The sequence below is a fragment of the Biomphalaria glabrata genome, chromosome 12 (genome assembly GCF_947242115.1).
Source record: "Biomphalaria glabrata chromosome 12, xgBioGlab47.1, whole genome shotgun sequence".
Taxonomy (NCBI): Eukaryota; Metazoa; Mollusca; class Gastropoda; family Planorbidae; genus Biomphalaria; species Biomphalaria glabrata.
In genome coordinates this window covers 32,918,627-32,937,597 of record NC_074722.1, presented here as the reverse complement: position 1 = coordinate 32,937,597, position 18,971 = coordinate 32,918,627, and the positions used below count along the sequence as shown (strand labels likewise).

Below are 18,971 nucleotides of genomic sequence, written 5' to 3'. Positions count from 1 at the left end.
TTCTAACTAAGGCAGAAGACAGAGAGGAATGGAGAAAGACCGACGACGAATCTTGCATAATATCTGTTTCTCTCTCAGTATTACTGTATCTTATCCTCTGAAAAACTCTCTCGCTATTACTCCTGTCTCTCGCTCTAATGCTAACCCACATCTTTTTGTTCTCTTTCGTTCTCTATTTCCCACCCTCTCTCTCTCTCTTTCTTTCTCTCTCTCTCTTTCTTTCACCACTTTACTGTGTCCCTCTTCAATATTCACACTAAGCATTCGCCTCTTAATTCACATTCCTCAAAGTCTTTACATGTCTACATTCTTCACACTCCTCTATTAACCACGCGTGCGCTCACTGAAACACATCTATCACAGGACATCTATCACAGGTCTACTTTCAATGTGACCAGCCGAATTGAAAGATCAATGACCATGTACTTAATTCAGTCCCCCACTTTCAGTTTCCCGACACCACTGTCCCTACCACCAACTCAATCTGGTATCAACACTTACTTGGTAAACTCATGCACCAAGCGAGACCACTTGGGCCTTTGAATTATTGAGTCTTGTTCCAAGGAGAACATTTTGTACTGTTACTGTAGTCTATACTACTCACTGGCGGGCGGATTTGGGGGGGGGGGGGACGGTAGGTTCGATCGCCCCCCCCCCACTCCAAAGTTCTGGATCCGCTAGTAAGACTTCTCTACACTGAATGATTCAATAGATAGGGTCAATTCGGACCAAGCATTCTTACATGTCTACATTCCTAGATACCATATAAAAAATAAAACAAAGTTCCTCCTTCAGACCTTGCGATCTATGTGGCAGATGATGTAAAGGTCAACTAATTCTGTGGCCCACGCTTAAAGAGGGTGTCATGTTGTCAGTACAACGACCAACCGCCTTTTCTCCATCTGATGTCAGGTACCCATTAGCCACTGGGCCTTTGTCCCAAAGTTGCTCATCTAGCCAATCCGCCCCTGTCCATTCACATCTTGAATAGTTCTTGAATAGTTCTAATGCACTTCTAATTTTAATACCACAGCTGACAAGTGTGGAAAAAAAAGATAATTTAGCCCAAAATTGTGTCAGTGATTTGTGCATTTATTGATATACATGATATTCAATATAGATGAAACTATCTACAGAAAAAGAAGTGTACAGAAAGTAGGCTGGATCAAAGTGGAGAGATTATTTATAAAACTTACAGTAACCCAATTATAGCGCTAAGAAGAAATCACTAGAAGCTAAATTACCAACAAAATGTAGTCAATAGCCATCCCTGCAATATTTTAATAATTATGAGATAGTCAATCTCAAAAAGCAAATAAGCATCAAGGTCTCTGAAGGAACTTGATACAGGCCATTTATAAAGACATAGGTCCATGTTATAAAAAAAAATTCGAGTCAACTCACTAGGATGAAATTTTTAACAAAAAAAAAAAAGTTTAACCAATCAACGAAAAGAAAAAACACTTTGCGGAACAGCAGATAAAAGAAGTTTGGCATGAAAGGAAGACGAATGGAAAACACACAAATCAATCAATACATTGATCTGAGCCCCTTGCCCAGTGTTCAATAGGAATTCGGGGTTTTATGGGCTCTACTGAGGCTATCTAAGAAGAACATCAGGGCAACACAGCACTTTGGAAGTTTACCATAGGCATTCACATTGGCCATAAATGAATTGTATCTCTTTAGACACACGTGAAGTTGCAAAAGGAACAAGTTGTCTCTTGAAACGCAAAATGCTATATAGGCTTCAGAAAAACAAATTATTCCAAAGCTGAGCAAAATGTGCAAAACATTAACCAGTGTCCGGAAAAGATTCCACGCATGAAAAAAAAAGGAATATTTAACTTTTTTCCATGACTGAAGTAAATGAAGTACATCTTGGTAAATTTGTCTTGTACAGTGGTTCTCAATATTGTTTTCCCTTAACACTTCACACATTCTCAGCATTTACTGAAACACTTTGCTTATTTTTTATAAAGATTAATTCACGTGGTTACTAGTTAATTAGTCTACTAGTTCGTGGAACACATATTTAGATCTACAGAAACTTGGGGCTTCCGCGGAACACAGTTTGGGAAACACTGCTATTACGCTCTTTCACCCTATCGTCCCTCTGTAAATTGTCGTTAAAAGACGCACTTTTACACGCCCACTTTCTTCTGGGGCACATTTTGTTACTCCATTGTTCAGTACGCTGGTCTCAACTTGATCTAGAGATTATAAATACAATAGCAGAATCTGGCACTAAATGGGCATCGCGAACAAGTTGAAGAAAAATGACTTGACAAAATCTAGATCATTTCTTGGGGTTTGTGAAATTATTATTCAAGTACGATCCACTCCTGAGAGAACATTTAAGCTTCGAACTAAGCTTAGTTCCAGACCAGACACGTACATGTCTCCACAAATACAAAACTGACCTATCTTAATATTGGCTGATAATGAGACAAATATTTTTTCGATTTTGTTTGGACAATACACCTGACATCACAAAACTAAATCAATTTTTCCAAATGTTGAGGTTACGTTGTCATGGATACAGACATGGTACAAATTCAGTAGTCTTTCATTGACGTCATCTTAATTCATTATCTGCTCGAACCATTCTCTGAGGTTTGGCTGGAATTCGGGCTAAAGCTGAAATCTGTTCAGTAACATTTTTCGTTTTGCACACATTTTTATCGACTTCAGTACACCGCTAGGGCGTCCTCAACACAATAACTGAAACTAGCCTTAAGCGCTTGGTTTAAACACGCTGGAGAGCCAGAGGAGAAGTCGTTAAGATAGTTATGAATTCATTTTTTTTTAAATTATAGAAACTCCTAGAGACATGAACTAGAACAGATGAAAACTCTTCTACTAGGTCTGAAGCAGGCGGATTGCTAGTTGCTATGCGGTCTTCATTTTTTGAACCTACCTTGGGTTTTTGGCCCCTGTATTAACTTAATTAAGGACACGTAAGTCTGCCTTTAAAAACAAGAGATTGTCAATTCAAGACTGCGCACTTAAAAGGAAAAGTGCGTTTTGCGCGCTGGACTGTCGTTCAGATTTATCGATGGTCGAGGGTTCAAACCCCGCCCGCTCCCATCCCCCGTCGTCCTGCGGGAGGTTTGGACTAGGAAGTAATTATCTTCAACTCTGAAGGAACATCCGAAACATGTAAAACATTTTACAAAACAAACATTTTACTAGTCGGGAGAACATCGCTGAAGCCAGTGTTACCTTTACAGAATGCATGTGCTAAGATTTGGTGATTAGCGCAGAACCTCAAAAACGTGTTAGCCACAAGATGCCACACCAAAAAAGGTAAAGATTCGGAATTTATGTCGCCATGCCAACTATTGAATCCTCGAATCGAAATCAATCTCGATAGTGCTCATAGCGACATTGGACAAAAAACGAAAGAGACTCAATGGTTTGTCTCAGTGTCTTCAGAAGTCTTTGAACATCTGCAACCAGGACAATGTTTGAGATCTTGAGTTTTAAATTTTAAAAAAAAATGTTGGCTAGACGATTCAGTTCTAAATATTGTCTTTATTTTCATATTTCTGACTATTGTAGTAAATGTGGTTCTATGCGGGCAAAGTTTTTCAGGCTCAAATTGATCATTAATTAATAGTAATCTAGGATGAAAAATGTTGAGATTTTTACTCATTAATTTTTGGCAATTGTTGGAAAATAAATAAGATTTCAATTTTGTCAGCATGAAAGATTTTTGTAGTACCTTGATGTTAAATTGTGTTTTTTTTTTTAAATTTAACTAATTTGCAATACTTTGACAATACATACACGTTAATTGGGGAAAAAATCACTTCGTTATTTTATTTCGTTTATTTTAGAGAAAAGGGGGGGGGGACATCACGAGGATCTGTTGCACTGGGCATCATATACCCTAGCTATGACACTGGTACATGCAATTAGTGGCGTCACTAGAGGGTGCGGTCCGCACCGGGGGACACACGTTAGGGTGTGACACCCAACTGAAAAAAATTTGCAATAACTAACCATTTTTTTTTTAAATGTCAGTGGCTAAATATTTGAACACAATTAATAAATATATCTATGTACATTTTTTAAATATATATATATATATATACTAGTCATATATTACTGATAGAGTCACTGATATAGTGCATTTGAAAAAAATTAAACAAAATAAAAATGTTATAACAAAAGCGGTTGCATGAATCATGGCATAAGTATATACAAATTATTGTGAATGGCGCTAAAGATAGCTAATCGGTCTAAATCCAATTTTTAAACTACACCGAGAATAGAGATATTAGGCTAAGTTGCTGCTATAGCGAACGAATGTATGTAAAAATGATTTAGGAACACAAATTTGAAGGTTAATTTGATTTAATATCAAATGAATGGACTATATTTTATATGTGTTAAAGTATAAAGTAGATCTGTCATATATATATGTAAAGCGTAAATAGAAACAAGACAAAAATAAGGTTTTACAGCCTTTCCTATTTTCCTCTTATATTAAATTTTCTATTACTTAGCTTATAATGTCTAAAGTCTAGTTTTCTTTGTCAAAAATTTATTGTACTATATTTTAAAGTTTTCATCATTTTTGGTGGATCTTTGTATTAAGAAAATTAAAGCAAAGGGAAGTGACTGAGTTTCATAGTTATCGTGAAAATCTCCGATGATAAATAGGTGGGTGGGCTCATAAAACTAAACTGCCAACTATCAACACGTCCAACTTATTCAAATTGTGGTTTCATTCATTTATTTTATACGAATGGATAGATCCAGTGGCGTAGCATCCATGGCGCGAAGGGGTTCAATGAACCCGGGCCCACGACTATTAGGGGAGCATAGCCTTTGGTATATTAACCAAGGTGCAAAGGAATTCATTAGCTTGAGCCCATGACTAACGACCAATCGGGACCCACATGAAGCCAAGGCGTCCCTAGGGGGATAAAAACAAAGAAAAGAAAAAAAAAAGAACTTTTGTAAAAGCTGATTTAGAAAACATTCCTTCAAATATTCTAATTGTTATACCCAACTTTATATTAATTTCAAAACGTTAACCCGTGTTTTCAGCTCGAATCTGAACCAGTCGCTTGGGGGTCTTTAGGCCTAATGAAAGGAACTGCTTTCATCGAGTTATTTTCAATGGTGACTATCTCTAATCACACCGTGCGTTGGTGGTAACATAGGTTCTTTCTCTGTACGTTCATAAAAACAGTTGATAGGTTTTCACATTTGTGACAACCAGAAGTATGCAGGATTGGTTTGACAATTACCCCAAGTAATGAAAAATCATCACATTCCATCAAATAAAATGCTTGGTCAAGGTTAAGATGGTGCTTCTAATAGGAGTGGACATTGCGATCAGGCATTGCTTAAACAGATCAGCCGCTTGTGCACTATGTTCAGTGTGTTAAGGACAAACTTGATCTTCAATAACTTGCAGCTTTCTATGGCTTAACAAAAATAAACTACTCACGTGTCTTAAGCTCACAGCCCCTGAAGATGTGTGCTTCTGAAACCCAAATAGGGAGAGTAAAGTTTCTAGTAAAACTATTTTAAAAAATGTGCCTTACGATGTGGTCATCAAGGAATGATGCAGTAACTGCATTGAGATTCAGATTAGATGTACTAAGAATGCTATACCCCCTAGAGAAAAAAGAACTCCTGGAAGCTGTACACTTAGTGGAAAAGTTTAACATCTCGATATAGGTTACTATTATTTTGCATACTGTCGAGTACAAAATGTAACCGGAATCATTGTGTCAAAAATGATGAAAAATGAGAAGCAAGATCTACCTTGGAATGTTGATCCAGCCCCTCCCCCCTCTCACCTCAATCCATGTCTGAAAGTTAAAAGACTGTTTGATGAACCCACTTCCAACACCAGTGAAGAGATACTTCAGAGAAAACGTTCGAGACCAACATTTACCCAGCTCTAGATGTTCTCTATTACATGATAGATTGTTTTGGGCATACACAATAAATTGTCAACATGTTTCCATGGTTACTGCTCAGTTCACGTGCAAACTGCAAAGGCTTATATGATGCCACCATTTTCCTAGACCCATCTACGAGATTGTAGTTTTTATCAATGTTTAATAGTTTGACACACAGAAGTGTAAAACGAATTTGTATTAGTTGTTTAATGCTGTTAGAAGTTGTACAAATATTGAGTTTTAAATAACTATTACTTCAACGGAGCCATAACTGAATCAAACGTAATGGCTTTAGGAAATGTAGCCTACTGGTACATACTCGATATTTTATGTCACACAATAAATTTGGCTTATTGGTAAAAGGGGGGGCCCACCAACATATCCTTGAACCCGGGCCCTTTTGGTACCTTGCTATGCCACTGGATAGATCTAATGTTTAAATGGAACTATACTTTTTTTTGACCCTGTAAATTTGAAATGTAAGAATAGATCGGATTGTGGCAACGAGCCATGTGTACTTGACCACTACTACAGTGCATGCACACTTAGCTGCTAGACGAGTTGTAGTGACCGCTGGTTAACAGACTAGACCAAGTGCGATCAATGAAGCAGTCACCAGAATTGATGGGATCTATGTCTGAAGACAGACTTCAATAGTCAGAGCACAGGGTCAAGCCTAGAATCACGGACCTCGTAAGTTATTACCGTTGGCTCATTTCCTGTTTAGGTTAGAGATTACTTAAGTCAGTGTTTCCCAATCTGGTGTATTCGCACCACCCAGGGGTACGGAAAGAGTTTGTAAGGGGTACGCGTAGCGCATAGTTAACTATGCTTATTTTAAAAAAGACATTTATTTTATTAATTAGAATAAAAGATCATAAATTTTAAATTTTAAGTATTTACAAACTTAAAGACAGTACTATTTTACATTTTAAGATGAATTTCTACAAAGATTAGGAAATGGATGTTTTTCAATGTAAACAATGTTTCCATTTTTTTTTCAGAATGTATTTGATGTGCCTCTGAAACATGCAAACATAAAATTCTGGGAGTCGAACACTTAGTGAGGTTGTGACTGAGCGTCGCATGAGGTTTGCGGGACATGTTCTACGTCAAAATGAACTACGCACACCAAGAGTTGCGATAACATGGAGACCAATACGAGGAAAGCGCAAACAGGAACGTCCTCGTATTACTTGGCGACACACCTTCATGGAGGACCTCAGAACAGTGGACACCAGTTGGGAGGAGGCTTCAGACATTGCCAGTGACAGATCTTTGCCGCCCAATGCGCCGAACGGCGCGGGAAGACCTAAGTCTAAGTCTAAGATGTGCCTCTGAAACATGCAAAACAATAAATTCTAGAAGGGGTACGCATAAGTCAAAAGTTTGCGAAACACTGACTTAAGAGAAACAGACGTTTGCTAGAGAACTTTTCCCTTCTCAGCCTAGAAAACAGGAACTTAATGTTCAGGGGACACTTTTTGACAGAAACTTTAAAAATGTATTAAAAAAGATTTTATAATATAAACAGTCAAAATGCACTATAACTAACACATCAATGCAGATTATTTGATTTTGAAAAAAAGCTATTTTGAAATGGTATCTCCTAATCTCTTTAGAAATAATATTTTACTAGTCCAACTCTATTCAGTGAAAGAGGAACGGGAGAAAGAGAGAAAGGAAGAAAGAGAATAGGAGAGAAAGAAAGTGAGAAAGAGAGAAAGAAAGGGATAAAGAGAAATGCAGAAAGAGAATAGGAGAGAAAGAAAAGGAGAAAGAGAGAAAGGAAGAAAGAGAATAGCAGAGAAAGAAAGGGAGAAAGAGAGAAAGGAAAAAAGAGAATATGAGAGGGATAAAGAGAGAAAGGGAGAAAGAGAATAGGAGAGGGAGAAAGAGAGAAACGAAAAAAGAGAAAAGGAGAGAAAGAAAGAGAAAGAAAGGGAGAAAGAGGAGAGAAAGAGGAGAGAAAGAGGAGAGAAAGAGGAGAGAAAGGAAGAAAGAGGAGAGAAAGAAAGGGAGAAAGAGAGAAAGGAAGAAAGAGGAGAGAAAGAAAGGGAGAAAAAGAGAAAGGAAAAAAAAGAGGAGAGAAAGAAAGGGAGAAAGAGAGAGAGAGAGAAGAAGAAGAAGAAGAAGATACATATTGAAACACAAACATTAGTACACAAAGATTAGTGCGCAAACAGTAGTAAACAAACATTAGTCAGCAAACAGAAGTACACAAACATTAATACACTAACATTATTACACAATTATTACTATACAAACATTGATTTGATGCACAAACAATAGTAAACAAACCTTATTACACAAACATAAGTACAAAAACAAGAGTACACAAACATGTACACAAACATAAGTACTCATGAATGAGTGCACAAACACGAGACACTAGGATATAGAATGCAATATTCAATTCTCCTTTTTGTGCGACGAAAGAGATAGAGAGTATTGTACGCGATCCTCAAAAGTCTCTTTTTTCTCTTATCTTATAAGTTGGTCAGTGATGGACTAACAAAAATGGGAGAGAGAGGTCAGCCAGCGCTGTCGTTCATAATAAGGGCATTGTCGGAATGATGACAGATTAAAAAACAACAACATATCTTAAGCTTGAATCTTATTTAGAAGCAGACGCCAAGCAGATGGGCAAGACGTGGGGACAGTTGGAGAGACTCGCCCAGAACCGCGAGATGCCTTGGAGGAAGCTGGTTGGTGACCTATGCCCCAGAAGGGACCACAGCCAGAGATGAGGATGAGATGAACAGAATTCTCTTACCTTGTAGTCGTAAAGCTAAGAGAAATATCCATTAACACGAAATGTCATTTCTCCGTTTCTTTCACGAAACACACCATGCGAAATACCACTTTTTGAATGCTTGAACGTAAATCCCTAAAATGGAAAGTTATCCAATAACTCCGATTTTTTATTTACCAAACGAAAGTGTTAGCCAAGTCACGTGCTGTGTGGCCTGCACGCGCCAAGTCTTTGATTTTGTTAAGCTCTTAACAAACAGAAAATGCTACACGTCTTGTGTAGGAAAAAAAAAAAAAAAGCAAGTCTGATCTGATTGGAGCGTTTGTGTCTCGCGCTGTTTGTGAATGAAATCTTCTTCCAGTGACAGAGTTGCTGCAAGCTGTCGCCACGTGACTGTTGTGACTATTGTGAATTCGAATGGGCTTCCTCGAATAAAGAGTTCGTAGCGCGTGTTTCAGCGGCTGACCATCTCGATGAAAGAGGAGTGAGAATAGAAAAAGAAAGGGAGATTAGATGAGTAGAAGAAATGCACATATTTACTACTACAAGTATTAGGCTTTTTTTTTTTTTTCAAAGTAGAATATTTTACTTGGGTTCACAATTTTTTTTAATTTCTAAAACTGTGGGTTTCATCGAGTCCACATACGATTTTCATTTGCATCATAAAAAAGACATAGTTAGAAACATGTAACACCTTCCAACCATTAAGATAAAGGTAGATTTTATAATAATTTCGTTACGGCAAGTTCCCTGTTTACACAGAAATATACGTTCACATTGTTCATGAACTGTCCAAACTTGACGTTCACATTGTTCATGAACTGTCCAAACTTGAGGTTCACATTGTTCATGAACTGTCCAAACTTGACGTTCACATTGTTCATGAACTGTCCAAACTTGACGTTCACGTTGTTCATGAACTGTCCAAACTTGACGTTCACATGGTTCATGAACTGTCCAAACTTGAGGTTCACATTGTTCATGAACTGTCCAAACTTGACGTTCACATTGTTCATGAACTGTCCAAACTTGACGTTCACATTGTTCATGAACTGTCCAAACTTGACGTTCACATTGTTCATGAACTGTCCAAACTTGAGGTTCACATTGTTCATGAACTGTCCAAACTTGACGTTCACATTGTTCATGAACTGTCCAAACTTGACGTTCACATTGTTCATGAACTGTCCAAACTTGAGGTTCACATTGTTTATGAACTGTCCAAACTTGACGTTCACATTGTTTATGAACTGTCCAAACTTGACGTTCACATTGTTCATGAACTGTCCAAACTTGACGTTCACATTGTTCATGAACTGTCCAAACTTGACGTTCACATTGTTCATGAACTGTCCAAACTTGATGTTCACATTGTTCATGAACTGTCCAAACTTGACGTTCACATTGTTCATGAACTGTCCAAACTTGACGTTCACATTGTTTATGAACTTTCCAAACTTGAGGTTCACATTGTTCATGAACTGTCCAAACTTGACGTTCACATTGTTCATGAACTGTCCAAACTTGACGTTCACATTGTTCATGAACTGTCCAAACTTGAGGTTCACATTGTTCATGAACTGTCCAAACTTGAGGTTCACATTGTTTATGAACTGTCCAAACTTGACGTTCACATTGTTCATGAACTGTCCAAACTTGACGTTCACATTGTTCATGAACTGTCCAAACTTGACGTTCACATTGTTCATGAACTGTCCAAACTTGACGTTCACATTGTTTATGAACTGTCCAAACTTGACGTTCACATTGTTCATGAACTGTCCAAACTTGACGTTCACATTGTTCATGAACTGTCCAAACTTGACGTTCACATTGTTCATGAACTGTCCAAACTTGATGTTCACATTGTTCATGAACTGTCCAAACTTGACGTTCACATTGTTCATGAACTGTCCAAACTTGACGTTCACATTGTTTATGAACTTTCCAAACTTGAGGTTCACATTGTTCATGAACTGTCCAAACTTGACGTTCACATTGTTCATGAACTGTCCAAACTTGACGTTCACATTGTTCATGAACTGTCCAAACTTGACGTTCACATTGTTCATGAACTGTCCAAACTTGAGGTTCACATTGTTTATGAACTGTCCAAACTTGACGTTCACATTGTTTATGAACTGTCCAAACTTGACGTTCACATTGTTCATGAACTGTCCAAACTTGACGTTCACATTGTTCATGAACTGTCCAAACTTGACGTTCACATTGTTCATGAACTGTCCAAACTTGAGGTTCACATTGTTCATGAACTGTCCAAACTTGACGTTCAAGTGGTTGTCCATTGTCCTCTGTTGAAGACGAACGAAGATAGTGGGATTCTTTCGGAATGATCTTATTTCCTATGGAAGCCCAAACTCCAGGACCTCTCGGTGTCAACTGGTGGAGATTAGTTGTCCCGGGACTTCATTGGGGAAAAAATTATCGCCAGACCAGACATACTGGAATGCATAATCAATCTTAGATTATAGCTAGTCCTATAAGTTCCTCATGAGCTTACTACAAGGCTGTGTGGCCTCAATCTTGGGTTAAAGAAAATCTAACATCTGGAAACAGGTACCGGTCTGTCAACTTGTGAAGGTTTCTCTACTAGTGATTTGGGAAAGCGGTCATAGTAATAATGTTTCTTTGGACCTTTCAGCCTGTATACAATGGCGTGGGACTTATGACTGAGTGATGTACATGAACAGTTTTTGGCGTTGATTAGCCCACTTTGTGGTACATAACAGTTTCAGGAATTCAATCGCTCCAACAAAAACATGTATACTTCTTGGAACCTTTGGGCTTCTATAGGAAATAAGGACAGATCCATCCGAAAGAACCCCACTATCTTCGTTCGTCTACAACAGAGGACAATGGACAACCCAGTGATGGTCAAGTTTGGACAGTTCATGAACAATGTTAACATGAACTGTTGTGTAAACCGTAAACTTATGTTAGTGTCTTATGTGTTGTTGGCAATGTCATCTCTTCAGTACTGAATAAACATTTATATTCCATAATTATTTTTTTTTATAGGAAACCTCAGAATTTGCGCTATTCAATTTTAGCTTTATCATCATAGGAATCCTTGGGCCTTAGGCCTCTTTTCTTTGCCTCTTTTTTTTTTTGGGCGTTATATGCCTCTTTTGTGGGCTTTTTTTTATTTGTAAGTTCTCATAATTCACAAGTATTAAATCATAAACAATTGAAAAGTGATTAACCTAGAAATATTGTTATAACTATGCCATGCGCACCGCCATCTGAGCTAGAAGGTGCGCACTGTGATAAACTAGACTGAGAAGGATGTCAACATTAGGAAGAGAGGAGAACGATTTCCGCCCAAGTTGAGAGCCGAAGTGAAAAGACTGTGCCTAAGAAAGATGTTGTTTTATGAACTTGTGATGTCGTGTAAATAAAGATATATGTGCCTCCTTGAGTTGCCTCACTTAAGTTATTACAATATAATAATAGTAATAGAAATATTATTCAATAGCAAAGACATACTACCTAACTAATGAAACCACCAGAGACAGAAAAATGATACAAGGATCCTCTACCCCAGAACAATCAACACAATATCAATTATCTGACCCCCAACACCCCTTTTCTGGAATACTGCCTGAGTATTGTATAGGCATATGAAAATCAATCTAGATAATTCTCTACCCTAAAATCAATAATTTTCCTAATTGTCTTTTTTAAGTGATTAGGATCAAACACTTTATTATTATGTATAGTTTTGAGCCAGCTAGCCCAAAAAAGATTCCTGTATTCGGAAATAATGATTTTTTTTTTTTTTTAAAGGAAACCTCAGAATTTGCGCCATTCAGTTTTAGCTTTATCATTATTATTATTATTTTTTTTTTTTTAAAAGGATACCTCAGAATTTGCGCTATTCAGTTTTAGCTTTATCATCATAGGAATCCTTGGGCTTTATGCCTCTTTTCTTTGCCTCTTTTTTGGGCTTTATATGCCTCTTTTATGGGCCATCTTGCCTCTTTTGTGGGCTTTTTTTTTTTTTTATGTTTTTATTTGTAAGTTATCATAATTCACAAGTATTAAATCATAAACAATTGAAAAGTGATTAACCTAAAAATATAATAACAGTAATAGAAATATTATTTAATATCAAAGACATACTACCTAACCAATGAACCCCCTAAAGACAGAAAAATGATACAAGTATACTCTACTCCAGAACAATCAACACAATATCAGATATCCCTGACCCCCAACACCCTATTTCTGAAAAACTACATGAGCATTATACAGGTATATGAAAATCAAACTAGATAATTCTCTACCCTAAAGTCCATTATTTTTCTAAATGTTAATTCCAAGTGATTAGGATCAAACACCTTATTATTATGTAGACATTTGAGCCAGGGAGCCCAAACAAGATTCCTGTATTCGGAAACAATAATCAAGTTAAAGTTATGTATCATTTTATTTTTTAGTTTTGGCAGCTTGTTTAAAATAATACACAAGTTAACATTTACATAATTGCCACAGTTTGCTTCCAATAGGTCCCTTACAGTACTTCTAACTTGAAGGAATAATGGACATTCCAAATACATGTGTTTTTCGTTATCAGCATTTTCAAGGTGGCATAATATACATTCACGGTCATTTGCCCGTCTTCTAACCATAGGGGTCATCCCAAAGATAAGTCTATAACTAATCTCTCTAGCTTTTGGTGGGATATGTTTACTGTGTAGGTTTATGAATGTGTCCTTGAATTCTGTCACCCCAAGAACTCTCCCCCACTTAATCCTATTCACTAGGCTTTCCTGTAACAGCTTTTTAAGTGTTGTGTATGATTCTTTGGTTTTGTTGTGTATTAAATGTTCATTACCAGGTAAAACTCTTGAAATAGATCTGTAAAATGGATGAGTGACTGTACCAAAATAGTGAGGAGTATCATTGTGTATTGGAAGTTGAAGTTATGTATTTCAACAAGACAACATTATGCAGCTATTAATGAATTTAAATTTAATGTCGATTCATAACATTAATTCATGTATCTTAACTGGTAAAAATGTATCGAAATACTAATAAATGAAAGTAAAAGTAAAAGTAGATAAACAATTTAATTTTTTTCTTACGGTAGAGTAGACCTAATTTCTCATTGCTTACATATTTATTATTACAATTATTATTATTATTAGTTTTTAATTTATTTTTATTTGTGCCAGATAATTTAAAAATAATAAATTTACCAGGATTTTCAGTAAAATTATGTAAGAATTTAAAAATTTACATTCTTACAATCAACAAATGTTTCTTCCTTACCGTTTGGGCTACTATTGGCCATGGGACCGGAAGCAATGAACCCCTTCCCGCCAAGGTGGGTACGTTGTTGTTGTGTTAGAACAGACGAGAAATAACGAAGCTCTTCAAACTGGTGCCAGACAAAGGTGAAGATTATCTCCATTTCTCTTTCCGATAGCCATCGAAGTTGTCATTTTAAAAAAAAACTGAATCAGTCTGTATTCTTTATGCCAGTGATGCCCAACCTTGTACAGTCTGCAGGCCATTTTAATTTCCGACACTCGTGTCGCGGGCCACATCAATGAAAAGTTGAAAAAAATGAAATAAACTATTTTATTTAGCTTATTAGAAACCCGTGGCTTTAGTAGGCAATGTAGAAAACAACTGTCTGCATCGCTCGAAATTTCTCAAACAGGGGTTTCAGGCTTTATAAGTCAATCAGTTTCAGTTGCAGATCTGTCGGGGCACTCCTCAGAGGCAGTAAAAAAAAAACATTTCAAAATCTGCTTCTCTGTCGTAACAAGCGTTGTCTCATTTGTACCATATCTTCCACTCGTTTTGCAATTGTCATGCGAGAAAGACTGACGGCTTCAACTGCATTTTTTTTTAAGAATTAATTTCTTTCATCACTGCTAGCAAGCACATTTTTGACATTTCATTTCTGAATTCTGATGCGAGCAGCTCTGTAGTTTGCCCTTACCACAAACTCATTTTCTTGTCTCTTTTTAGTAAATATTTTGACTAAAGGCTAAAATCATTCAACTAGGTGTAAATTAACAATCTTTTTATCTGCGGCTCAAGCCAACAATGTCTGCATATTTTTTAATGTTTTGGTTTACAATGTATTTTTATGTTATGCTTTTAAAAAGCAGCCAGAACATTAAAAGCAGCCACATTTACTGTACAAATCAAATCAATGTTGGATTATTTATTTTAAAAAAATCAAAGATCTGTCCACTTTTTCTTGAAGCTTCTACATTTAGAGTCTACTCGCATTGATACCAAAAGAACATGAAGCAATTGAATGCATTTATGATGCCCTGTGTGACACACCCAAGATGTCAAGGACACGGCCAGCTTGACAGCAGCGACATTATCCAACAAAAAAAAAATAACTGTAAACTTTTGTCGCCGAAAAATAAACGGTGTGTTCTTTAGAAGAATAAAATGAATATTAGACTATATCAGAATCGAATGAAATCCATTCATCTCTAACGTTGGGAAAATACATTTTTCACCCTTTTTATTTTTTACACTTTGTTCCGATGTTCGGTGGTCCGGATGAAACTACGTCGCACTGACGGAACTGGAATTAGCAGACGATAAAGCGTTACTCGGGAATAGGCCTACAATTATATGTATACAAAAGATAACTAAGCGTTTCAAAAGAGACGCACTCAAGAGAGTATCGGCTGCTGGTCAACCAGTGTCCCCATCAACATTGGTCGTACTGATCTTGAATAAAATAGAAAAGTTCATCTATTTAGGCAGATCGTTATCACAAGCGATGGAGATGCACATGACGATCACGCTGTTGCATGCCGGATAGGGAAAGCAGGAGCCGTCTCTCAAAAAGTATGGCCTGTCTGAACAAACGGATCAATTAGCCTGGAGACCAAGATCCATTGCATTCAGGCGAAAAACAAAAGGCAGGCAATCCAAAGGCAGACACCGAATACGATGGATTGATGATGTGGCGGCAGATCTACAACAGCTTGGGGTTAGGGCGTGGAGACGAAAGGCACAGGAAAGATCTGAATGGAAGGATGTATTGAAGCAGGCCAGAGCCCTTCATGGGCTGTAGCGCCACTGAGGTGGATGGATGCTAAGATCCATCTTATCAATACAATCATTGTCCCAGTGTCCAGCTAAGCTTTGAGGCGTGGAAGTTTGAGGCTTGACATGGTTGAGCAGTGATGGCTGAGAAAGATCCTAGGAATAACATACCAAGATAATATTACCAACAGATATGTTCTTTACCACAAGCAGGGCCGGCCTTAGATAATTGGAGGCCAATGCAAAGTGAATTTGGTGGTCCCAAATGAAATAGAAAAATAAACAAGGTTACAAAAGACAGTTTGTGTAGAAACACAAACTCAAAATCGGCCCCCGAAGTGGTCCACCCAGGCAGGCTTTAATATTTTCAGAAATAACATCCGAATGAAATTATATCAAAGACAAATGAGAGATAAGAATGGAGAATGAAGGTTAACAGATCTTGTGTAGTGCCCCAACGGTCCAGCAGATCAAAGTGAATGTAAAGTTAGATGTGAACCTGGCCTAACTAGTTCCCCTTTTTTCAGAACTTGTGGTCTATAAGGCAGATGATGTAAAGTTCATCTGTTTTTTGTGGCCTACGGTTAACGAGAGTGTCATGTAGCCAGCACAACGACCAACCGCCTTTACTTTTCCCCAACTAATAATAATAATAATAATAATAATAATAATAATCTTTATTATCCGTAAGGAAATTTGTCTTACAATTTGTGCATTACACCAAACAAAAAACATTATAACTATAAGAAACCAAAGTGTACATTCACACCAGACTCACTCATAATTTACATGTGACAAAGTTTATACCAGATTGTTCTTATTTAATGATTTGATTGCCAGGGGAACAAAAGAGTGTTTGTGTCTGTTTGTCTTTGCTATCGGTGTCTTGTATCTCTTTTGTGATGGTAAAATCACAAAATCCTGACACAAAGGGTGATTCTTTATTTCGAGGATCTTGTTAGCTTTTTTATAGATGTCAGGTACCCATTAGAGCTGAGTGGTTTCAGAGGCACCCAAAGATCCCAAAGTTGAAATTCCCAGTCCGCACAAAGATTCGAACCCGGGACACCCGGTTCGGAAGCCAAGCGCTCAGCCACCGCGCCTCCCCTGGCCTAAGTCTTATAATCTAATTGTTTTGAAAAGGCTCAATCTCTTATTCAAATCCTCAAAAAAAAAATAAAAAATAAAAAAATACGCAAGAACAAAAAAAAGTTCGGGAAAATGAAATTTTTAATATTACTATTCGTTTTAAATTAGGTCTAACTTATAATGCATACTAATTAGCTTTTTCTCTTTAAAAAACTGCTTGCATAACTGATTTTAAAAATTAGATTTTTCACTTTCAGAAAAAAAAAGTAGCCGTTGCATCAGAACTTTGAATGGTCTAAAATATTGTGATGTGGGATTTTCAATATCTTTTCTAGTTTACGAGATCTAAACGGGACGGACGGACAGACATTTCACACGGGGGCCGCTAAAAACAGCGAAGAAATAAAATGACGCAATTTATTTTAAACCTAGTGTACTGCAACAATAAAATTGGTCACATGTTTAATAAACGTTTCTTCTCTAAAAAAAAAAATTGGTGTTAGTTCTTTGCGAGGCCCCCACCAATTTTAGGCCCTAGGTGGTTGCCTAGTTTACCTATGCATAAGGCCGGCCTTGCCACAAGCACTGGCGGATCTGGTGGGGGGGGGGGGGAAATCGCACCCCTCCCCTCCTAATTTCTGGATCCGCTAGTGGTCATTAAGGTTATTCACCTTTTTAAAGAAGTGGTGATCGAACGTCGTAAGAGATTCATGAGACACATCATTAGGCAAAAAGAAATTCAGTGACCCAAGTCAGTCTTATCACAAAAGCCGAAATTAAAAACAAAAAAAAAAAAAAAAACTAAGTCGTCAATGTCTAACATGGCATCGCAATTTTTAAAAAAAAACCGTCGAAATTCGGATATATTCTTATATCTTTTGTGGCGGCTCCGTGGGGCTGTATCCCCGCGTGTCCTTCCTTAAATCCGACTCTGGATTAGATTGATAAACGGCCACGAGTAGGTAATTATCTTTTCTTTAAAATCACCGTCTGTCATTGAAGTGATTTAACCTCTACAGATGCTTTAATTGTTCGGGCTCACAGAGGTAACCAGCTCCTGGCTCATTCCTTAACATTCCGAAAAATTTTGTGTTTTTTTGTGTTAAGCTAAGCATGTGGATTGTTCATGTTATGCGAATTTCATTATGTCTTTGTTTGATATGTTTAGCATTCAATTTACTTTTCGCTACAAACTCTGATCCCTTATTCTGGGAAGTTTCTAAATACTGCTTTTTATTGGGTCATTTACACCTCTGCTGAGTAAAGATTGGTCCAAACAAAGTATAGCCAATTCTAGTATTGGTCAAAGGCAAATAGCAATTCAAATCAATCCAAATACGAAGTATGATTTCTTAATTATTTGATCAATATGGGGATTTTACTAAAACGTTATGATAATATATTAAATTGTCCATTTTACTAGATTTAATTAAGTGCTACATGACTTCCATACATATGACTATCTAAATTGTCATGACTTCCATACATATGACTATCTAAATTGTCATGACTTCCATACATATGACTATCTAAATTGTCCATTTTACTAGATTTAATTAAGTGCTACATGACTTCCATACATATGACTATCTAAATTGTCATGACTTCCATACATATGACTATCTAAATTGTCATGACTTCCATACATATGACTATCTAAATTGTCCATTTTACTAGATTTAATTAAGTGCTACATGACTTCCATACATATGACTATCAATAGTTGAATACTACCTGTTACTTCCGTAGCTTTATTTGGTATGCAGTCACTGTCAATACAAGGCACAGATTTTAAAAACACACTTTTTTGTGGACCTGTGATGGACGGGTATTAAGGGGCCTTTAGGCACTTAACAAACATTAGTCAGCTGGAGTCAAAAAATGTGAACTCAAGTCCCAATGATAGCTAGCCAAGCAGTTGTTTTTTCTCAGCCACAGGCCTCACTATTAATTTAAAAATGGCTCCTTAATGTATTCCTGAGTTAAAAAGTGATCAGGTTGATTTCAAAGTAGTTAATGTTTTTGTACCTAGCTTAAACACAAACAAGCACAACTAGTCAAAAATGTTCCAAAATTATTTCATAATATTTTTTTATTTGAAATACATCACAATGTTGAATTCATATTCTCTCTATCCACAACTCATTTTC

At 36.9% G+C, this 18,971-nt stretch overlaps 3 protein-coding genes across 4 annotated transcripts in view; all 3 read right to left on the bottom strand.

The window, feature by feature from the left end:
- The window catches only part of LOC106056879 (uncharacterized), a 61,375-nt gene extending 52,490 nt beyond the window's left edge, over positions 1–8,885 (bottom strand). The window contains exon 1 of one of the 2 annotated variants that reach the window (XM_056005155.1): positions 8,704–8,885. In XM_056005155.1, coding sequence (XP_055861130.1) covers positions 8,704–8,735 — 32 coding nt within the window. In that variant the 5' untranslated portion in view covers positions 8,736–8,885. The remainder of the gene's footprint in view (positions 1–8,703) is intronic. The other variant, XM_013213794.2, reaches the window with a different exon arrangement.
- LOC106071876 (coiled-coil-helix-coiled-coil-helix domain-containing protein 2-like) overlaps positions 1–18,971 on the bottom strand; it is a 57,528-nt gene that overhangs the window by 10,849 nt on the left and 27,708 nt on the right. The window lies entirely within an intron of this gene.
- On the bottom strand, positions 9,405–10,988 carry LOC129921946 (uncharacterized). The gene has a single exon (XM_056005321.1). It carries the CDS (start codon positions 10,986–10,988, stop codon positions 9,405–9,407), a length of 1,584 nt encoding a protein of 527 aa, XP_055861296.1.